The 23711-nt window shown below is 40.1% G+C and overlaps 2 protein-coding genes across 10 annotated transcripts in view; both read right to left on the reverse strand.

Annotated features, from left to right (window-relative positions):
• LOC146584817 (serine/threonine-protein kinase WNK1-like) overlaps nucleotides 1-23711 on the reverse strand; it is a 108331-nt gene that overhangs the window by 17500 nt on the left and 67120 nt on the right. For 5 of the 9 annotated variants that reach the window (XM_085324164.1, XM_085324163.1, XM_085324160.1 and 2 more), the window contains exons 9-21: nucleotides 17700-17771; nucleotides 16995-17144; nucleotides 15463-15936; nucleotides 14044-14325; nucleotides 13850-13903; nucleotides 13278-13369; nucleotides 12547-12709; nucleotides 11811-11927; nucleotides 9353-9526; nucleotides 8502-8553; nucleotides 8189-8329; nucleotides 6400-7835; nucleotides 2620-2703 (exon numbers count right to left, since the gene is read on the reverse strand). In XM_085324164.1, coding sequence (XP_085180290.1) covers nucleotides 2620-2703; nucleotides 6400-7835; nucleotides 8189-8329; nucleotides 8502-8553; nucleotides 9353-9526; nucleotides 11811-11927; nucleotides 12547-12709; nucleotides 13278-13369; nucleotides 13850-13903; nucleotides 14044-14325; nucleotides 15463-15936; nucleotides 16995-17144; nucleotides 17700-17771 — 3291 coding nt within the window. The remainder of the gene's footprint in view (nucleotides 1-2619; nucleotides 2704-6399; nucleotides 7836-8188; nucleotides 8330-8501; nucleotides 8554-9352; nucleotides 9527-11810; nucleotides 11928-12546; nucleotides 12710-13277; nucleotides 13370-13849; nucleotides 13904-14043; nucleotides 14326-15462; nucleotides 15937-16994; nucleotides 17145-17699; nucleotides 17772-23711) is intronic. The other 4 variants (XM_085324165.1, XM_085324161.1, XM_085324162.1 and 1 more) reach the window with 4 other exon arrangements.
• LOC146584818 (uncharacterized) overlaps nucleotides 20096-23711 on the reverse strand; it is a gene marked incomplete at its 5' end in the record, with an annotated part of 4733 nt that continues 1117 nt past the window's right edge. Inside the window, one exon of the mRNA XM_085324117.1 lies at nucleotides 20096-21445. Coding sequence (XP_085180243.1) covers nucleotides 20096-21445 — 1350 coding nt within the window. The remainder of the gene's footprint in view (nucleotides 21446-23711) is intronic.

Below are 23711 nucleotides of genomic sequence, written 5' to 3' on the forward strand. Positions count from 1 at the left end.
TTTCAATGGATTTGCCAGGATCACATTCTGCCTGAATTGTGGATTTCAAAACAAATGAAAAAATTAAAACAGAACAAGGACCCCCCCCAAAAAAAGAACAAAAAACAAAACAAAACAAAAAATCAATTCCAAACTTACAAAAAGATTCCTGCAAGACTCTGTTCAGGAATCAAAATTTCTAGAGGATACGTGGACTAAATCAATTCAATAATAATGTAAAATAAAGAGAAGATTTCACCTGGAATATGATATTATTTGATCCAAATAAACAAATGAAGGAGCTGAGACAGAATGGTCAGGGTATGAAGATTCTCTTATGGAAGAAGGGTAGCAAAAAATGAAGCTTGCAAAAAAATAAATAATCTAAATATACTGTAAAAACAAACTAAGGAATGAACAGAAAACAACTATTTAAGACTGAGGAACAGTCTGACCTAAACTGATCTGGAAATACTTCACAGTTTGTCTGTACATTAGGTGTTGGTCACTAAGCAAAGAAAAAAGTTTGTAAAAAGCCACATGAAACCAAATACAGCAGAATTCTCTTTTCTGTGAGAGTTTCAGAAGCAATGCATTCGCATTCATCTTTTTCTTACACAAAAAGCACAAGTCCCTGCCTTTTAACATTGCATAATACTTTCTGCAACTGATGGACTGATCTTCATCACTCAAAAAGTTCAAACATCCTTTAATTAAAAAAAAATGGRGGGCATGGAGGCCATCTGCAAGAACTCTTTGATTCAGGTTGGACACATCAGAGTTTGCTTCCCCATATGAAGACTGAGAAGGTGGTAGAGCAGGAGCACACAGGATGAGGTCAACTTTCAGCACATTGTAGTTTATGTCCACTAGAGTGTTTCTATTCTCAYCTCTAGGACATACTCCATGCAAATTTGTCTATTTTGTGAATCTCTTAATGACATTTACTAGGAAAACCAGAGCAACTGCTGAATAAATACAGAGCTCCTACAGAGAACATCTCTGCTAACTGCAGCTGAGAGGGGGGGAAAAAAATCTAGAAAGCTTTAAAAGTGACTATTAGTGTCACAACCAACACAAACACAAGAAAGCAGCTCACATATCGCCTGCTGCTCAGTTCTACCCCTGTCTGTGGAACCAGGTCTGGGGGTTTCCTCGCATTTGAGAGGAACAAAATCCTATTCAAATGGTATCTCTGAAGATTAGTACCCTATTACATGTGGCTCAGTTTTTGCAGTTTTAGCTGTAGCATAATGTGACCCATGACAGCTCATTAACCAAAGCTGCTTTAGCACAGATGAAATTATYTCCAAACTTCTACAATTGTTCCTTTGTATGACAGTCAATTTAAATGTTTTCACATAGAAAAGACTTCACACCATGCCATTGTGAATAGCAAACAAGGAAATCTGCAAAAGAACTTGAGACCTTTCAATTACATTTTAAATTCATTTCCATAGATGAAATTTGAATATTAAAGCTCCATTTCAAGAGATATGCTAGGAGACCATTACCAGGGTGTCAAGAACCAGAACTTTGTCAAGGTTAGTTCAATCACCATTAAAATTTTCAGTGGTCAAGAAAATAAATCAGGTCAAGCTGCTAATGCATATCACACAAATTTTCATACTGTACCTATTTGATTGGAATTACTTTAAAATTACAGTTAAGACACTAATTCCTTTCTTAAAAGAACTGATTCCAATTCAAGTATAGTTTTGCAATGTGTGCTCTAAGGCTACTCACTCTGAACCCGAACCACAGATGGAATAGGTCGATACTTTTTAAAGTTACACATACATAGGAAACATTAGATTTAAGACAAAATTATTCTGAGCCTAAGTATGTACCTGAAGATACCTGCTTGAATCATATCTTCTTCACAAGTTTGAATAGAAAAATTGGGATCCCCACATTTATTTGCCAAATGATTCTTTCTTTTAGAAACAACAAGTTTCTACCTCACAATCTCACTGTTTTCGTTTGGTTATTTTTTCAGCTTCTTTGCATAATGAAGTGTAGCATTCCCACAGCACATTTCATTGCACAGCATTTAAAAGATCCATAAAACCAATATAGTTGTTCTTATTACAAAACTCCTTTAATTACTGCACATAGGAATAGAAACTGAGCAAGGTTACATTCAACTCCTGTTTTGAATTAGGATCTTCAAGTACTTGGGCAAATGCTGAAAGACTATAAAAATGAGTCTAGTTAAAAAAGACACTCCCAAGAAATCTCAGAGCAGCACTGTATTTTTAGCAGGATATATTGCTTTCCTAAAAAAGCTATCATTTTGCTATTATATCATTTAATTGAAGGAAGAAAACAGGTTTAAGTTTTACACATATACTCACCTGTATTACGTTTTTTAAAAAAGCTCTCAAGTTCAAATTAAAACAAACAAAAAAGCCTGATTTATTGTTCCTGTACTTYAGGAACCAGTGACCCAAAGGGCAAGCTACACCCCCAGTTCTGAAGCAACTTTGGTCACTGCTACAATTACACAAAAGGGGTTATTCAGCCAAAAGAAAAGAAAAACAAAGACATTAATAACATGCAATGGAGAGTTTAATTGAAACATGCTCTTTGAAAGGAAAAGGAAAAGAAGCAGATAAGATCTGCTGAGTTGTATAGCACCTGAGTTAGTGAAGGTCCTGGAAAAGGTGGCAGCGGCTCACTGGACGGAGTGCCAGCTGGAAGTTCAGAACCTACTGGTAGCACCTAAGGATAATGAAGAGGAAACGCGAGTCCATCAGATATGGAACAACAGACGGATCAGATACCAAGTTACTCTAAGTCATGTCACACCACAGAAGCCTCAAGAGTTTTTCTGTAGAGACTTCCTTCCCAGAAAGTTAGCACAGGCTCTTTAGGGATTTTTTTTTCAATAATTAAAGATAGCTAGATTAAATAAAATAATAATAATAATAATAAAAAAAAACACACACACACAACTTTGGCCACAATTTTGTTAAAAGCTGCTGCTTTGTTCAGAAGCAAAGCATCTTGGCCATTTCAAGTTTGCAAGAAATGCTACTATAATAATTCCACAAAAAAGCCCTTATGCTTCCAAGATACTTRATCTCCCTACTCATAACCCTACTCAATCTCCTTACAACAGACCTACATTAATATTCTGCTGCCAGTTAACAGTGGCAAACTACATGCTTCTGGCAAACTGTTCCAAGCAATACAACCCGAGAACAGAAACCGGCACGCCTGAGGAAGACTCCACTTGCTGAAAAGCTTATTTTTAACCTTTTATACCAATCTTTGGTTCATCATCTTTTTGAAGCCAAAAGGTGCTGATCATCCACGAMAGACGACTACGCCATGCAACCAGATAGGGGGAAGTCATCCAGGTACATTGAAGAGGTTAGAGAGACTGGAAAGGTTAGAATGAGGCACCACAGCCTCCCAGCAAAGTCAGAGAGCACATTCCAGTTAGTTATTTCAATTGTTACGAAAGTGGGAAGGTCTTAGAATTAAGTGACCCATTACACAACTTGCAATTCTTTTTCTTAGCTGGAACCGAGAGGCTTGACCATGACTTTTAAGATTTCAGAAACTGCATGATAGCCTTATGAGTTATACCGTCGGGCAGCTGACTTCTCTTTTATGATAGCAAACACTGTCAGATACTGTAATTGACTTAAAGTCTTCAAGTCCTCATCAAGCAGAACCCGTTCTAGCTTGCTGTCGTCTTACACCTTAATTAGTGGTTCAAAGGGCAGTAATGACTGCCCAGGGAAGACATCCTCCAAAACTATCTMCTCTCCCAAGAACGTTTCATCAGGGGCTCAGCATGTTTCATCAGGGACCAAGTCGAGCTGCATTACCTCAGTTTTGCTGTGCACTAGGAACACACACGAATGTAACCTGTTCTCCTGACACAGTTTGACTTGTTAAGCTGTAGTAAGTTTATAATATAGCTTATAAAAAAGAGGCAAAATCTGGTTTACATAAATCCRTAAGACAAGTCAAAACGTATTTACTCTCTGAATTAACTGACTGGYCATAAACAAAATACTTCCTCTCCTCCCCACCATGATTTATTAAATGTCTGAAAGCTCAAGTGTTAAGCTTTTTAAGTGTTAAATCTCAAAAACAGACACAAAAATTAACCTAAATGTAAGCTATAAAAAAAGACACAGTGATTTATAAGTGAAGACTTCAGAGAGAAGATAGTTTTCCCACAWCAGACATCAACCCCCACAAATATTAGTTAAATTCAAGCATTTACAGGTTTGTAGTTAACAAGTTTTTAACAGCTCCAGTAGTTTCCACATCAGGACTTTTTTTTCTTTTTTCTTAAATCTTTTTATAATTTTATAATTCTCAACTTCATCTCAATATAAATGAATTCATCTTTATCTTGCTTCCCCCCCTCCCCTCAGTGTCCTGGGGATGTGTTCCCTCTCTGCTCCATGGCAGAGATTTCCTATTTGGTGCTTGAGTACAACCTGAAAAGGAAACAAATGCCACACACTGGGCAACACTATAGTTTTTTTCATTACAGAAAGTGAACTGTAGAGTGCCACTTAGTGAATTACATACTTACGTTTCAAGACAAGTGTAACATATATGCGATCTACACTAGTCACAGAAAGGTAGACTATCTACAACACCTACAAGGGCTTGGAAGGAAAAGAAAAATGGACAAGAATCTCCACATTCTTTGCTCCATCCATCCACTGCTCCCTTTCACCCCTCCATCTCTAGTTCCTACGTTTTAGCAAAGGCTGGAGAAATCCTTAAAGTTTACTGCTCTGGCAGCTGTTACACTCCCCCCGATCTTACACAGATTTTATGTATTGGTCTAATAATACACTGTTCTAATTAGCTGATTAGCTCACCACATATGAAATTACTCTTTTGCAATTATCATCTCTGGTTTTATCTCAGACAAACATATCCATCACGACAAGGGAACGGTACCAAATTTATTTCCCATCTGTACCTTCACTTTTGCAAAAAGGACTGGGAAAGGAATCATTTAAGTCTGATTGGCAAGGTACACAGATGAAGAGCTCTGTTCCCTAACTCAACCTTGGAACATTTAATTTATTTATTTTAGGGTAGTGCAAGAAGCCTGAAATATATTTTTTGTTACCTTACTGTCCTGATCAGAGCATACAAGATTTCCCCATAGGGAAAAGCATTAACGATTCTGCTTCTAGTAGAAAAATACAGCAGTAATGATTTTCACTTTGGGCAGGAAGCCTCCAGAGACTTGGCTGTGCTTCTCAGAGGAGGTTTATAAAACAGATAAACACAGAAAAGAAAAACATTTTATCTACAAAATTAAAACTCAGAAGATGAAATCTGAGTAAATTCCATTTATCTCCATGCCCTGAAGAAGTACTGGCTCAAATATTACAGGGAGAAAATTTTCTACCAGTACCACATACAGAATCATGGAGGAGATATAGGGAAGCTGTATCAGTAAGAGTGTAAGAGAATAAGACTATTAATGAATAGAGATGCTAGGAGCATTAGCTTAACTAGAATAACCCGAAACTAGTTAATAGAAAGGTTGGCTAGAGAAACCAACACAATGCAGTGCCAAAGATGTTACAAAAATATAAGGAAGTGGGTATTAAGGTGTTTGGTTTGTTAAGGACCTGAGAAGCCTCTTCAATTTATTCGCATTTAAAACTTTGAACAGGAGAGAAATAATTTAAAATGCAGAAATGCAGCACTCCCCAAAAAAGGAATCTATTTATAAGAAAATGGATAGTCTGTTTTCACACCCTGACATTTCTGGATAGTGAGCAATTATCAGCTTCTACAAAATGTCTCAGTTGTTACTGAGGTATCACAAATCACCTCTTTATGAAAGAGTTGTTTGAAAAGCATGACTCAGTAAACAATAACAGCAGCAGCTATGTTTAAKTTTTCATATATTCAGATCTCTCTCAAATTCATCTCAAGGAGAAAAGAGTATCCAGGCACCACTTAACAAGCAGAGGACTTCAAAGAACAGTTAGATTCTCCCTTGCCTTCAAGGAACAGGCTAATGATAAGAAAACAAAGCTAAACTCTCATGACTACCTTGTGAAATGCACACAACCACCCTTGGCTCATTTCAGTGGTCATATATAAAGTAAAAAGCTATTTAAAACAAAACTTCCAAAATTCTATTTGAAAAAAAATATTTGCTTCACTCCTCAGAGTTTAGGAGAAGGAAAAATTAACAGTGCTATTAGGGAGGTATCTCAGACACGCAATATAAAATTGGACATTTGTTTCAACACAGTGTTCTCAGGATAAATAATTTGGAAGAGAAAATTCTTTCAAATATTGTATCAGGCAAAGCCACTTCCGCCTGAATAAATGTTTTGCTTTAAAAAAGGATTCTGATCAAATTCATTTTTTACAATACTTAAATATTCACACAAATGTTGCATTTCTTACCGGCACCCTGCTTAGAGGTGGCTTTGAAGGAGAGGTCCCTGGTTTCACTACTGCTGTTGCAATGCTGCTTGATGCTGAAATATAGCTGACTGGGGTGATCACTTGCCCAGGAGTGGCAACTGGTGTCAGCACAGGCAAGCCAGTCGGTCCAAGAGGCAAACTACTCGGTGGTATACAAGTGCTAATGGATGTCAGGGGCTTAGTTGGTGCAACAACAGTGGTTGGTATCCCGGGAACRACAGTAGTTTCCATTACCAAGGATGTCTCCAGAGATACCGATGGATGTGCTGTTCCAACGTTGCTGTGTTCACTGAAGAGAGATCGTAGCTTCTCTTCCAGGGTCTTTATATCATCAATACCAGGTGCTTTAGACTGAGCATCAGCATCAGCCTCCAGACAGTGAGTATGAGGTTGGTTGGGTAAAGGCGCTGGCTGAGGCTGACTGTGTATCAATGTTTGCTGTACTGCAGGCAAGTTGGTAACTGGCTGTGGTAAGACACCAGGTAAGGGAACCTGGGGCAATACAGGCGTAGACATTGCACCTGGAATCTGGGGTAGGACAGGTATTGATGTAATTGCTGATGGGATGAGTAAAGGATGTATCACTGGCTGAGTTATTGAATCACATATGCTTGTTGCTACTGAAGATGATAAAGGAGCAGAGATTGGAAGAGATAATCCGGCTGCACTGCAGAGCTGTGATTTATCTACAGATTGCCCACTTTCAGATAGCGACTGTGGAGCACTTACAACTGTTGTTTCTGCCAGACTAGAGACAGAGCCACCACTACTAAGTTGAGGAAGCTGCAAAGCCATATTCTGAGGAAGAGATAGGGCAATAGATGTCTGTGGTGCTGCCAAACTACTTACAATCTGAGGAGTAGACTGCGATGTCACAGCTGGTGCAATGACACCAAGACCAGTGACCCCAGGAATCTGGGTAGATGGCAATGCCAAAGAAGCCGGTGTGCTGGTACTAGGGGCAATGTCTCCAGTCAGTGGCTGAGCAGGCTGGGATGTAGTAGGTAGGGAAAAGGAAGTAGGGGTGCTCACACTAGAAGCTACTCCACCAGTCGACTGCTGTCCAGATTGTGAGGCTGGAGGTGGAGAAATAGAGCTTGGCACACTTGTGCTTGGGGCAGCTCCACCAGTTGCAATTTCTGAAGGCAAAGTAACAGATCCTGGAATAGACACACCTGTGGTGGAAGGAACAGATATTGAAGAAGCAGCTACTGATGCTGGGGGTGCACCACTGCCTGCCATGGAAGAAAGCGCAGGTGGAAATGGTGGTATAGTTTGGTTGAACACTGGAGGAGCTGTACTAGGTCCTTCTGTCTGATGAGCATGTCTGATCTCAGAAAATGCTTGCTGCAAGCTCAGTGATGATGCAGAGTGGGAGAGATTCATTCCAGGACCATGTAATGGAGATGCAGCAACTGAAAGAATAGAAAAATGTCAGCCCTGGGTAAATACTACCTGGGTAAGTTCAATACAGTATATCTCCTATTGCTAGATTAAGAACTCTAGGCACGATGAAATAATTATAAATTCAGGCACACATTAAAAATTCAGAATTGAGGTTCAAGAGTCTTTCAGACAGCCCACTGATATTCTTTACTAAGAATCGTACATAGTATCACCCAAATTATAATCACATCCTGAAAGCATAGTCAGGTCCTTACTTCCAGAAATACTTCAAGGAGTGTTCAGGAACTTGCCAATTTAGTTAATCACCACTGTTTGGATAAAGGTGTATTACCTATCAGATTAAGAGTTCTAGATAACTTACCCACATCTGGAGTTTCTTTTCCTCCAGGAATAGCAGAGGTGAAAAAGCTCTGTTCTTTTAACCGACTCTCAGGGACCGGGCTGACAATAAACCGTCTTCCAGCAGAATGGACGACCTGGGTAAAGGAGCTAGGAGGAACACCTAAACAAAAAGTTGGATATTTAATGATACACGGTTGTAACAACATACACAGTCTGCAGTATGGAACACGCACTCCATCATACAAAAAATGTGGCTGCACCCATCTGCTGAAAGAAAAAAAACTGGTAGGCGAGAAAAACAACAACAACAAAATCAATCACAAGAGACTTACCTGCTCTTTGTGGCATGGAAGATGTAGGATCTGGCTGTTTGAACTCTAATTTCTGTAAAATAAGATTAAATTTTAAAGTTCTATTCTGAAACACAACCCCACAAGACAGTGCTTAAAGTGCTAGCTTACCGCAGTGGGGGCATTGAGTGTAGGCAGTACCACAGACCCAAGTACCATTATAAAACTAGTGGAATTCTGCCCAGCTAAATAACTACAGCGCTCTTACTGGTACTGTGATTTTGTAGCTTCTCAGTTTAGCAATCCTSAAATTGACCCACATACCTGTTTCTTAACCGACAGTCTAGCTGATTTCCTTGATCATCCAACAAAAAAAATGGATGTTTCAGTTCTGGCTTGAAATAATGCAAAAATGCCAGAAATGTCACTCCTGCTTCTTCCCAGCAATCAATTTCAAAGTCTGTATTTCCCAACCTAGCGAACCAATTTTAGTAGCTCACTGGGTAGAGGGTCTGAGCTCAATTTCTCTGGCATTTAGTGAGCAGCACACAGCTGACAGCTCAAACCCAAGAAGCTCCAGCACTTAAGTTTTTAGACTGCCTACCTAGCAGACTATTAGGAGCTTCAGCAACTTAGGAAGTGTTGAAACATGTCAAAAAGCAAAGGTCTACGTAATTTAGCTTCCTAAATGAATTTTAGGTTTTCATTTCAATCTGAAGCATTCTCCGGTTGTTTTTTTCATTTCATTTTTATGCTTTGATACTTCTCATGAAAGAAACTCGTTTTCTAGCTAGGTCTACTCATAAAACCATAGCATCCAAAATGAAAAACATGGATAGCTAAAGCAATCTAATTTGGGGGGGAGGGGGGGTTGTTTGTTTGTTTTTCCATACCTGTGACCCTGGAAAGAAGCCATCATCTTTTGTCCGCATACTCTCCAAACCCTGATCACCTTCTGGCTCCACACTTACATCCTCACTCAGCATTTCATCTGCTTTCTCAATAATCTCTCGTACCTGTTCTACAAATGAGTCTCGCTCAGTTGCTAGAATAAACTCATTCTGCACCTGCAAAGAGAACAAAGCAGCAATGACTTTCTACAAATCTCTTCAAAGCTATGCACTGAATATTAATATAATAAACTGTCATTTACTTTCAGGGTTATTATTTATCTTCCCTCCACCATTCTTACGCACAAAGCTAAAGCTGGTGACCTCTTGGAGAGAAATAATTGTTTTTAAATTATCTCCAGAACAGAAATGGCTGCCCTGGTTTATTCTCTGGTGTGGAACAACAGTCAATCTCATTTTTTCCATCAAACTGTCACCTCAGAATCTTCTCTTGGCATAGTGAATTTGAAAATTAGCAACTTAGTTCTACTGCAGTTTCTCACATCTCACATCATACTATCACATTTAAGGAAGACTATAGTTAATATAAAAATTTGGAGATTGCATATTGTAGGAACTAGTTTCAATACCTTGTTTCGGTATATAAAAGTACATATTGCTGCTTATGTTGGAGGAAACGAGCTTTAACAAGCATGCTTTGCTTTTAAAATACATTTAGTCCCTCACTTTAACCCATGAGAAAATTCTGTCTCCTGAAATAATGCACTTACACTGTGAAATGGGAGTAAAGTGGTCAGTTAGAGTACCTCTGCTGGGAAAGAGAAAGAGCGAGAACACGAGCCCTGAAAGATGACTGAAATGCTGCTTTTACATGAAGTTTCTAGGAAAAAACCTTCAGAAGGAGGTGCTTATATTAGCACCTTCAATGCAGAGTTCTGTACTAGTTAAAGTGCTCTAAGCTTTAAGCTGAGCAATGCCCAATCGATACCTGTGATCGAGATGAGATACGGCTAATAATCTCCTCATTAAAAAGCCTACCAGAAAGTCTTACAGTCAAGCTTCCTCAATATTCAACAAGAAATCAGTGAGCATGAAATTCCAGACTAAGTTGGTCTAAATTTGGTTACAGACTTTCAAACTCAGGAACCGCAGTCTGGACCAAGGTTCACTTACTTTGCTTTGTTCATTTTAAACTTTCTGTCCTTTTAATTAAACGGACCATTTTACTCCTCCATTTGATCACCTTAGGTATGAGGTGACATAAGACATCTGTGTATTCTTTGCATATTTCTTCAAATTTCACGCAGTTGACTTGTTCACACTGCCAATACAGATACCTAGACAGGAACCAACTTCCGTCTCTTTCTTGAAAAGCCACTAGTGGTAAAGGGATTATTTCGCCAGTGTCATTTGTTTGGTTCCTTCCCAAAGGTATGAACCCAGCACACACTACCTATGCTCCTGCCTCTTCTCTAAGGAAATTAGACGCTGATAGCTTAATAATGAATACCACAGAGGTGCCCATGAGATTGAGAACAGATACTGCTTTTTGCTCTCCTGTTAGAAATGGAGATCATTCATCAGTAACACTAAAATAATTTCAGTTTCATCTAGATTGTATGAGTCCAGGAATATCAGCTTTAATTAAAGTAAATTCAAAGGGYGGTTCCATTCCATGCTATTCACACTCTATTCCATGCTGTCCACAATCAAACAAATYTATACAGCATGAGTCCTTTTCTATACTTGAGCACTACATGTTGGAAGGAGAACTTTTTCCTTTGAGTGGTGCGTAGGCTAGTTCAGTCAAAAGCAATACCAGTCATTAATTATTTTCAGAAATGTGAAAGCAATTCCCATTCCTTACTTTAAGGGCAGAMTCTTACAGTTTCAGTCAAGAACAGCAGCAAGAATCTCACAGTTAACATGCAAGTTTTGAAGATTCAGTAATATTTTGGTCTTAAAAGAAAACCAAACAGTCTGTTTAACCTGGTGCTTCCAGAAAGTCGTTTGCAATTTTTCCAAAAGTTATAACGCAAACAAACAAAAACAGGTTTATTTGATAAAATTGAAGTACCAAGGTAAAAACAGACATAAATCTTCAGGTGAACTGAGCATGCAATAMTAACTTTGGAAAACTAGTCTTTGTGCCTAGACCCTCTACTTCTGCTTGCATACTCATAGAACAGGTAGAGGAAAAAGGCCATACAGCACAGAGAAGCAATTCTTTAAAACAACAACAACAAAAAATCCACACACACACACCCCCCCCCCGCTTTCCCCAAAGGAAAAAAAAGGTAAGACTATTTATATTGCTACTGCGATTAAGGTTGGATTTAGTTCTTTATCTCCAAAACGTATGTGGAGTCTCCTTCTCTGGAGATATTCAAGGCCTGTCTGGATGCAACCCTGTCTAACATGCTCTAAGTGACCACGTTGGGCTAGATGATCTCCAGAGGTCCCTTCCAACCTTAGTGATTCTATGATTCTATGATCTTACCATAATTGAAGCTATTTCCTCAGGGTTGTCACCATCCAAATCAAATTTGAAAGTAACCATTTTCCGATTGTGTGTCTCTAGTTGGCATTCCACTACCCGATCACCTTTATTTGAAACCTTAAAAAAAAATTAAAAYGAAAACATGAGAATACAAAACTTGTGTTTTAAAGCTTATCAAGGCAAATCAAAAGTATTGCTCTAAGAACACCATAGTCTCATTTCCTAGCCTAATATCTGGTTGCAATGTACTGCACCATTCTTCTGAGCAACTACTGATCACTCAAGTCTTCAAGCTCCCCTTGTCTACACTTTTCTCTAGAACTCTAGATGATCTCTTGTTCCCTTCTAAATTTTACAGAAGCAAGATGCTAAGGAAGTTGCCCCAATATTTCATAAAAAAAACGCAAGAGACATTGGTGAAGTTATCTAACTAAACTAGCTAAACCATTACTAATAAGACTAAGGCAAATAATCTGGAATTGTCTGTTGAATTACTAGTGGCTAAGTCAGCTAATTTTGCTATCTGTACTACTCTACAAAACTCTTAATAAGTGACTTTTGGAACACTGACTCCAGAAGCAGAAGAAACAGCTTATGTGCTCAGAGGAGGTGGTGCAGAACAACAGCATACAAAACAAGCCCACAGAAGGCACAATATTCTTCAAGAGGAAGCTGCTTCTGAAGCTCAAAACGGCATCACCAGTACCATGCTCCCATTAAAACAAAATATACTCACATTGAGAATTCTCAATTTTGGCCTAGCAGTCTTCTCATGGCGAGAGCGGCTGCGGACAGACCTCCGCATATGACGTTTGGTAGTCCTCCCTTCATGCCTTCCACTAGAAGCTGGAACATTCTCATTGCCATCGCTCATCCCTGAAGCAACATCAGAATGTGCACTAAAAATAAAAGCAACTTTAAGTTAGTATCCATGCCTTGCATGCCAGCAACAACAATACTATTTACCCTTCCCTTCTCCTTTTCAGGGTAGCAGTGGATGTCTATTAATGGCAGAGTATGGGAGAAGAATCCTTTCAACATACAGGGTTGCTCAAATAATAATTACGATAGTAATTATTTAGCTACCTATCTTTTGCAAGTTAAGTTGTGTAAKAATATCTTCTGAGCATTTTTTCAAGCTATTCATGGTTTGAACTTTGTGGTAGCAAACGTACAGAGAAAAACATCTCTGATGATTCATCTGACATACTAAATACAAAAGATTTTACACTAGATCACTATACCTGATCCTATACACTGTCCACTGCTATACTCCTATACTCTATTCACTGCTATAAAACAAAGCATTCTACAGCTCTTAAAAGCTTATTTTTCCTCTAGGAAGTTTATTTCTTCACAACCTCAAGAAGATCTCCACTRAAAGAAGACGCCTAGTGAAAAAGACCATCCAGGGAAAAATAATTTAACATGTCAAATTCAATAAAGTTAAAATAAAGTAATGCTTACCTATCCATAGAGGAAGCCAAAGGGGTAGACTGAGCAGGCTGTGTTGATGGTAGAGACTCTGAAGCAGCAGTCTGTGAGACTCCCTGAGTACCCTGTGATAGAAACATACATCAAGAACCCCCCAAAATCCTGCTCCTTTCTGAGTCATCAAATAGTCTTCAATGTTTCTTCCCAAGTTGGTTGTAAAGCTGAAAGCACGACCTCTCTAGAACTTTAAACAACTGGCATTTAGGCAGCTCAAATTAATAAAAGATTCTAGAGAAAAATGCAGTGAAGCAAATTATTATCCTGGGGAGGGGGAGGAGAAATCAGCCATCCTATCTACTACTTCGTGTCACTACAATTTGCCATGCAGTCAGAAGTCTTACTAACAGAATGTGCAAGAAGCAAGCCAATGCAGAATACAGACAATTCAAATCTCTCCCCAACAATAATAATGCTGCAGGGAACGGGCATAATGAGAGAGTCTCAAAGGCTATCGGTTGCAGTTTGTCTTTTATACAAAAAAGGATCTACAGTACTAGCAAGAAGTGAAGTGTTAACAGGTTTTTGCCTGTAGGAGGTACACTCACTTCCCAACAGAACAGCCAGTGACAACAAGGTCCCCACATTGGCATGACATTCTGCTGTAAGAAAAAGGTCATTTGAAATATTAACATCCATCTGAAGATAAGCAGGGAAGGGGTCAGTTCCCCACACATACGCTGTTGTGTAATTCAAACATCCTAAACATTYTGTTGTGCTATCTCCAACACATCACACTTACCTCCAAAGCTGCCTGCTGGGAGGAGGCAGACGAGGCCTGTTGCGCTAAACTCACTGTAGGTGGGGGCATTTGAACCTGTCCTCCTAGGCCACCCATGGGAACTAAAACATTCTGCTCCACATATGGCTGCACGACAGCAGCAAGGTAGCCTGACTGAGCCGTTACATCTGTGGGTAAGGGGGGGGACAACACAGCAGAAGGAATGCAAACAGAGGCCACAGCAGAGGAGGGTGCAACACTCGAGTCCCCTGAGTATTGTGGTGGCAGCCGAGATGGGAAGCCCTGTAACAGAAATGAGGCAGTCAAGTTAATGCATGTCAGTGCAAGGTAAGAAACCAAAAGTAACAGTGGAAAAGAAAGGTAGCAACTCCAGGGGCACCTTCCAACCACTTCCCTTCTGTAGTGTTCAAGCACTTTCACAGACCACCTTCCCAGAGAAGCAGAGTAGATTGTTCACATAGCCAGAGCTCAGCTTGTGAATCACCACGCTTGAGCCTGCAAACTCCCACTCAGAAATTTCAAGTCTTTGGCAAAAGAATCTTTATCTCCCAACTCTCCCCTGTTGCCTGTTGATGTAATATGTTAAGATCTGAGACTTGAAATGAGTTTGAAGAATTTAAGTTGAATAGCCACTACACAGAACAATTGCTGCCAATTCTTAAGACTATTATTAAAAACCCTCCTTTTGTCTTTCTGTTCTCTGGTGATGAGCTGATGCAGGAACCAAGCAACATCCCTACACAGAACTTGTTTTACAACACYCTGCATAATCCCAGTGCAGATAGCTCTACACCTATATGATTTTATTTCTAAAGAAATAATCACATGCTGAGTTGCTATTTTTGTCCTATTCAGCTTATCATTTTTACCATAACTGCAGAAGGCAGCTGAAGCAGTCCTTGTCCATTAGTCTAACTTTTCATGACTAGCATCAGGTACTTACTTCATGCTCAAGATCCATGCAGTCTGGCTTATTTGCTACAAAATTCACACTTCCCTCCCTCCTTCCAGACCAAGAATGAAATACTGAGGTTGCCAAATATGCTGCCACATGCTCTTTCCAAAAGATGGCCCTCATTTTTAAAATCCTAATCAGAATGTTTCAGTTCTGTCTTTTTCCAGGTTGACAGATCTCTTGGATATGTAACTTCCCTCCAACACACAGTGGTTGACCAAAGTCCTGCAGCAACATTTGTCACTTTAGACAGATTCCAATGCCAACTAAGAAAAAATTCAAAATAAGAGGGAGTCCAAGGACTTGGGTTTTTTAAGGCCCTTTACTACAAAATAGAACATATCTTTGTGGCTTAGTGGTTCTCCTATGAGGAGTGAGCTGGCCAGGGCAACATAGCTCAGATCTGATACCTTAGTGGAACAGGTGAAAATGTGGAGAAGAGCTCTGCTGGCTTTCAACAATACCTGGTAAAGAGCATCTCCAGCAGGAAGTGAAGTTTCAGCAGCTTGTCCAATGCTGGCTGGCAATCCCACGGACTGGACAGCTGGCTGCAGGAGTTGTGGGAGAACCTGGCTGGGCAGCTGAGCCACAGGCTGCATCAACGTGGGAAGCTGGCTAGGGACAACAGTCGATCCCACAGGGATAGCAGCTGCCGCAGCAGATGTTGCCAACGTGAGCAGTGGCTGATTCATGCCAGCTGCCATTGAATTGGGCAGCGACTGGAAACCCGGCTGAGCCACTGACACATGAGGAGCTGCTATGGGCAACTGAGAGACTGAGAACTGGGGGAGCACGGAAGTTGGCAAGGGCTGTCCCATGGGCAGAAAATGAGAGCCAGCAGGGACTGTTGGGGCAACTGAAGGCTGAGGGAGAGAAGATGCTGCAACAGGTAATTGAGGCTCGCCTTGGATGATCGACACTGGTTGGGAAACAGGAAGCTGGGGAGGTAAAGAAAATAGAGATAGATATTTGTTTTTTAAGAAGCAGGGTTGCAGAAAGCAGAATTTTTATGCATTAGTCAAAGAAAGAATTATTCAAGTTATAGCACTTAGTTAAAGTAGGTAGGGAGCACAGTTGGCAGAGTGGCTGGGAAGTTGGCTGGAGTTCCAAAAGGTCTTCACATTGCAGTACTCCCCCTGAAGAACCCAACCCGCTCTTGAAACAAACGCCCACAGAGGATGAAAGAGCAATGTCTGAACACCCTGAAGCACTGACTGACACATAAACAGAACCAGATCCCCTCAACGCTGTCCCCAGCACCAAGCCTATCATCTTACGGGGAAGAAGTGCAAATCTCTCAACAAGTCTGTCCACTTTGGGTATGTGGACTAAAGTAATAGAGAATGAAAAGCCACTGTGCCAGCATTCAGAGAATGGCAGGGGATATGTCAACTGAAGCTAGCAAACGAAGCAATTGGAGAGGCAGTTTAGACGAACAAGCAACAAAACAATAATTAAAACAACAAACAAAATCAAGGCTCACATGTTCAAGATAGAGATATGAGCCAAAACGAAGTTATACTCAGTAACAGAAGCTTCTTGATCAGGGAGTAAAGGAGAAGAGCTGAGTAAGAAAGATGACAGAATGGAGAAGGCAGTCCTTACAGCTCACTACCTAAGTGAACATGTTTTACACACATAATGGCGCAGAAGATGTAGATTCTATGGGAAGCAGAAAAATGACAAGATCCTGAAAATTCATTCATAGTACTCTTCACTGATACTCATAATGTTTTTGATTATTTAATGATCTTTGTGCATGGAAATGCTACTCCTCCCTCAAGTTAAATCATTCACAACTGCCACATGTCAAAGAAAGGGTTTCCAATACATATCAGTTTCTAACAAAATTGGCAGTGTAGTACACTAAGAATACTATCTGGATGAATGCTTTGGAACCATTAGAAAAGACGACAAAAGTGAAAATAGCAGCATGTTGGATTTTTCCAGCTGTCAAGAGGGAAAAAATATTTTGTTAGAAAATAATATTGTTTACCTGTGTCCCAGCTGGTGCCTGAGGCATTGGCATAATCTGTGAAGTCTGAGTTTGAGAGACTGTTTGTGTGGGAGTGGCACCAGCAGAAACTGATGGCTGCTGCAGCTGGTACTGTCCAGTCTGTTGGGAAGAGGCTGGCTGCTGCACATTCTGTAGCAGGGAAAGAGGCAAAAGCTTTTTTCCCCCCCCTCCTCCCAAATACAAAGTTTTTCAAACATAATACAACTCTAAAAAAAAAAAAAAAAAAAAAGAAGAAGAAGCAGCACCAAATCTTGCTTTCAGAATTGAAATAAGAACTGTGTTGCAAAAACACAAATTCTACAATGGTAGAAAAAGTAATTAAGCATGTTGAAGTAGTTCAAGTCAAAAGCAATTATCAGAATGAAGTCTGCCTGTCTAGACAGTAATTTGCAAATCYGGATGCACCTCTCCTTCAAAGGGACCTCTGCTGCAGACTCACGCAGGAGTCAGGGGAAAAGGACATATGAGAACAAGCATGAACACAATTGTAATAAAATAAACATCAAAAACCTTAATGAATTTAGTCTCATAGCATGTTACTTTTAGTGGAAACCAAAGGATTCCTTTTCTGATGTCCAAAACTATTGGGCTGAAGAGAGGACTAGGGAAGGGGAATGTTCTTGAAAAAAATCAAAATTCTGTACAGAAAGTATTTTAGCCCTGGGTTTAAGACTATGATCTTACCTGCTGAGTGTGTTGGGTAGGCTGAGATGGCACTGATACACTGCTTGAGGCTGACTGGCCTTGCACTGGTGTCTAGAGGAAAAAAATGAAAAGAATTAGCTTAAATGAATCTGTAGTTTCCACAGCTGGCAGTTAAAACCGTTTCTGCCTGGAACAATTTGGCCGAAGGCGGCTGTCCTTTTGGACAAGCAGTGCTTTTGGCCAAATTCCACTACAAAATCCAGAGCAGAGCAGAGCAATCTGGAAAAGTACTGAACTCAGTTTCAAGTCTTCCAAAACCACCAGTTCTTTGTAACCCAAACACCCCTCAACATTAGACARATCAGCCTACCAGCTTCTTCCTCCAGTGATGATGCTTTAAGATCGAGATACCTTCGTATGATAACCAGAAATAGAGGCATTAGATTTTACCTTTACATCTGTTCTGAACACATTTAGGTGGGAATAGAAGTAGGCTAAGAAGGAAATGAAACTGTATCTGTAAAGAATCAAAGAGATACAGAATTCTAGACCAGTAACAAAACACTCAGTGCATGTACGTATCATGGGCACCATTTGAGAGGCACGTCAAAAACCCAGGCTAAAGGTCATTTCCGGACTCGCTACCACTGGAAGCCCAACAAAAACAGATATTGAAGAGGTTTGGGGACTCAGGCCAAGCTAAGATAGAATTTTAAATGAGCAACGAAAAAAACGGGTGAATGGCATTACAAATGAATGCAGAAGATGTAGAGAAAAGGGAATGGTGATTAGACCTCCAGAGTTTCAGTATTATTTTTGCAAGTATTACATTTTCATATAAAAATCAGATAACACAGAAAAAGACCTGCGCCTGCACCACTTCGGTGAACTGCCTTTATAAGAAACATACCTGTTGCGTGTATATTAGGAATTTACTAAAAATCCTTGAAGCTATGATTATTCAGTTTGCAGAAGTTCATTAGCAAAGAGTTCATTAAAATGACTTTTTTGATTATTTTAACAACTTTAGGGAAAGTAGAATGACACGAAAAGAAATTTTTTTTGTCTTTTATTTTAGAAGCTTTTTGAGGCTCCTACTGCTAGGAGGATTAAAATGAGGGTAGAATTAAAACACGTTCTATACCCCATTGCTGTAATATCTATAATATTCACACTAACTCTGTTTATGCCTCTACATCCTGCTCCTGAATGAATTAGAGAAGAGCTCCCAAAATATACAGCCTATAAAATCATCACCCTTTATTATATTTCCTAGACTTGTTTTGCATCCACCATAGGTCACCAACAAACTAGTTTGTTAACAAAGGCTGTTTATGGAGACATAATCTTCAAGTAATTTTCAAGTCTCCTGCACAGCACCTTCATTCCACATGTTCTCCTAAAGCACAGAAATTAATACCTATTAGATTAGTGATTAAAGCTTTGTTTGACAACCACTGCCTGGTCCTCTGCTCACATACTGGAGATGAAATAAAACACCTTTATTATGCCACAGAGAAAGCTCCAAATTCTTAGTTCTTGATCTTACCAAAAAAAAATTAAAAAATTAAAAAAGCAAAAGTTCTCCTCTATTTCCTTTAAACAAATCACAACTTGCTAATACTCCAMTAACTAAAATAGTCAGAGAGCCCTTAATTTCAAGAACAAAAGAAGCAAGTAAGAAAAATGCACTTAAACCCTCTTTTCACACAAAAGAAATAAAACACCTTGTGAGAAAGTTTTAGAATACAACTGCAGACACAAAGTATACACGTACACCTCACACATCCACTATGAACACGTACGTTACTGAAGGATATTACACTGAAAACTGCAAGTGAAAATATCATATATGGTCATAAAATATATACTTCCAGCTAAGTTTCAGGCTGCAAATTTTGCTTTATAAAAGGACATCATATTCTTAGCTTATAAGGAGGTAATACCTATCAACAGCCACCATTTGTGCCACTAGTTTACTACTCAGCTTCTTTAGTTTCTTTGATGATCCCTCAAGTACATTTCCAAATCAGTGAATGCATACATACATTCCCCCCCCATTCCTCTTTATCCCTGCTTCCTTTCCCCCAATGTTTTCTAAAAAAACATTATTCATATCAACATTCAACTTCAAGTAACACATTCTCATTAAATGGCTACAGAGCAAGAAAAAAACCCTACAAAATAAGTTCTATCACTACTGATTCAAACAAGGTGGAAGATGCATTTCACTAAACCCACTGTTAAAAGGCCAATTTTGTATTAGAGCTACCTGTTTCCAAAACGATAGCTAGCCCAAGGAGAAACACTGACCATTTGTTCCCCTCAACATAAAAGCTCTACCAACATTTCACTTGAGGCTGAAAACAGAGCAAGCAGTTGCTGCTGCTTCATTATTTAGTTACAGCCTTTTAAGTTAAAGATGTCCTAGAATACTATTGACTTGGGCACTCCCATGGATGCAAAGATTTAGAACCACACGGAGCGAGTATATGAGCAAGCTTTCCCTGCAAGTGCAAAGTGTGACTTATAAAAAGCAGAGAAAATCTGGAAGGGTTTGCTCCTATAACCTGAGGATAGAGTGCAGGAGGTCCTGATGAAAGCGAGGTGGACAAGGCCTGCTGACTCGAGGCTCCCTGTGGGAAGCAGATGAAGAGCTGGGACTCCTGCAATACCCTCTGAGGCAGTTGAACAACGGGCAATGAGAAGTCTGAACCAAAAGCAGAAGATGACCCCCCTGTAGGAGGAGGAGACTGGAAATCGCCAGTGTCAGAGGAAGTCAGCTGTGAGGAATCACTGGAGTATTCTGGGCTTCCTTCTGGCCAGCTCTGCCTGGTAGAAGCCCCTCTGGGACCTGCTAACTCAGAACCAAGATAGTTACACTGCTCCTCGGTCACAGGCTGAAGCCGACCATGCAACCCTATGCCTTGAGCAGTTTCCTCTTGACTGGTCTCCACAGAGCATCGGCGACTTCTGTAGACCCGCGGGGGTAAAACGCCCCCTTCTGCTGGAGCAGAGCTTGGCGTGTGCACATGGAACTCAAAGACACAGCTGGTTCTGCCATCCCCGCTGTGCGAGAGCACAGCTGGCGCCGAGTGTGGCACAAACACCTGGTGGAACGTCATCTGAGCAGGCTCTGCACTCAGAGGAGCTGAAACACTAGACAATGGAGAAAGAGGACTCATCCCAGAATCCAGTCTCAGGTTCTGAACATGTCTTGCCAGGTAYGTTTGCCCAGATTGATAGTCGAACACAGAGCTTTGTGGAGGACCACCTTGCACGTGCTTCGACTCAGAGACCGGCTTCAAATGTTGTTCAGTTGCAGGAGAGTTATAAGCTACTTGGTCATACTGCTCCTGTGACGGATAGTGCATGCCCACCAAATACACAGCTTCTGGATGCATCCGGTAGTGAGCATCTTCTGGAGGTGTTGGTCCAGATCTACAGTCACTGTGTACAGGAGCTGGCTCAAATACAGGATTGACTTGCACATGCAGTGGCTCTCCAGTGACTCTGTGAGCTGTTGTGCCCAGCATAACCAATGCCTCTGGTGTCCAGTTGGTGGGACTACCCCCAGGTGGAACTAAACTCTGGCCAGTCTTCAGCACTGGCTGGAAGTGGCAAGTTTGGGCTTCCAAAAATGAAGTGCTCTTGCGTCGCTGAGCAACTGCCACCTTCGGCGGGCAGACAGGTGGTGGTGAGAAAGACACCGGCCGTTCATGAACGGTTGGGAAAAATATCTGTGAATCTGGGAACGTTGGTGTTCCCCCACGCGGATGCTGAGGCTGTATTGACATGAACAAGACAAGCAATTCATACATTAAAAGTGAAAGCACATTAACATGCACAGTTCACTAGGCAGTTCTGTGAAGTAACTTTATAGAATGGCTACTCAATTCATGGTCAAAAACATACAGTAGTTAGGAAATTTAGATGTGTTCTAAATATCCATTAAATACATCCATGGCAGGCACAGCTACAAATGGAAATATTTGCTGGTGTTATAGCTGCTTTTCCAGTCCAACCCCAATCAAAGTGAAACCGGTTTTGCTCCTGACAATGAAATGGGATATATTGCCACGGGCTATCCATTATGATCAGTGCTTGTAGTCCAAGAATTTAGAACTTGCTAGCAGCAATAACGCAGAGTCTCTATTTTGCATTTACAAGGCAAGAACAACATGAAATCTTAACATTAATCTAATGTAAAAAATACAGTGCTATCGTCCTGTCAGGAGCCTGTGTACCGTATGATATCAAGAGAGCTACAAGAGACCTTTTATGAGACAAGGCTGAACAATTTCAGCTTACAATAAAACAACAAAAACACACCTAAAGAATCATACCTTTTGATAATTTTGGCCAATTTTGACCATTGCTTTTCACACAGGAAGTTAGCACTAACTGAAACAAAATATTGTTCTAACTTTTGCCTTGATGGTAAAACACTCACAGGATTATTAATAGTCCTTAGCCAGTTCCACTCCATCTGATGTACTACTTCAGATTAAGTTTATTTTTGTTAAGAGCTGTAAGAAAGTTTCACTGAARAGATCTGCATAAGAATACTACACAAATTCTGTAATTGCTCTCTCTTTTTAAAAAAATCTCTGCCTACAGTATGCTGAGATATACTATAGTAGGCTGAGAGAATGTATTATGGACACAAAACAAAAATTGTAGAAGACTGCAGCAAGTGTACTATCAAGACAAGTGCCATTTACAACTTTTTCAAGTTGCTGTTTCCATTATATTGTTCTGTTTCTCTCCCACCCCTTTCCAGAAAAGCAGCAGCAAATTTCCATATTGAACACCACTAACAAAATGGTCCTACAAGAYGATGAACTTTTCTTGTGTTCTGAAAAGTGGCTTTGTGTACTTCAAAAATTTCTCAGAGTTTATCTCATATAAATTGAAGAACAAAACCAATTACTGAAAAGGACCACCTTGTGTCCTTCCTTTAGCCATCCTGCACCTCACCTGCAAGTAGCTATACAAGAAATAAGAGTAACATGAAATTATGGCCTCCTCACATGAAGCTAAAGTAGTATTTCCTATTAAAACTTTCAGAAAACCCCTCATAAGTATTCAAATTACAAATTTTTAGTACCACAACCACAGCTAACCAAAGCTTTTAGAGTAATCAGCTGTAGCAACTAAGCTTTAAAAGCTGTTTGTTTTGTGTCTAATTGGCATTCAGTTCTTGCTCAGAAGTTGGAGAATAAAGAAATGATAAGAACTAGTCTTCCCTTTATGTTCTGTGGTACAGCTGAACAATTTATGTTTATACTAGCCTAAAATGCTAGACCAAACATTACCAAATAGTGGTTGACCCATTTAAATGTACTGCTTCTCAAAAAAGATCAAGGTTCTAGCAGCTTAGTATACAGAACAACAAATCAACTTTTTATTTTGTCATTTTAAAAATGCCCAAAGCCGAGGATGTATTTAATGATAACTTATCTTACTGTGCCAGGAGGCAAATGGTAACACATACAGGACTGACAGAGAGGGAGGGCAGGCTGGAGCGTCGGTGCTTGCGTGGAGAGGYAGAGTGCATGGGCAGGACACTTTCCAGGGCTTTAGAAAGCTTTTCTGCAAAGGTTTCTTCAGGGACAGTCCGAAGGTAGAAAGGAGAAAGAGGTGCAGACAGCGCTGGTGGTGGGGTGGAAGGAGCACTGAGAGGGATGCAGGACATAGAGGGAAGAGCAGGAAGGTGGGGGACACAAACTGACATGCTACGACCACGTTGAGGCTAAGGAGGAAAACAAAAGTTAAGAATTGAACACTTCAAAAAAGAAAAAAACAAAACCAAAATCAGCAAAACTGTAATGATAGAAAAGAAATGCAGACACACAATGATAGGCCCAGTACTAACTACTATGTGTGCAAGAAGATATGAGAATGCTGAATGAATGCCAACATATACAGGGAGCAAGATATATGCACCTTTGCGGACTCAAGTTTGTTTCAGATTACTGAGCAATGAGGAAGGTTTCCTAGGGCCCTTATAGGAAGCATACTGAGGGCACAACAGACAGGACAGAATAT

This window comes from Rhea americana, unplaced genomic scaffold (genome assembly GCF_003343005.1).
Source record: "Rhea americana isolate MKP2758 unplaced genomic scaffold, rheAme1 scaffold_9, whole genome shotgun sequence".
Lineage (NCBI taxonomy): Eukaryota > Metazoa > Chordata > Aves > Rheiformes > Rheidae > Rhea > Rhea americana.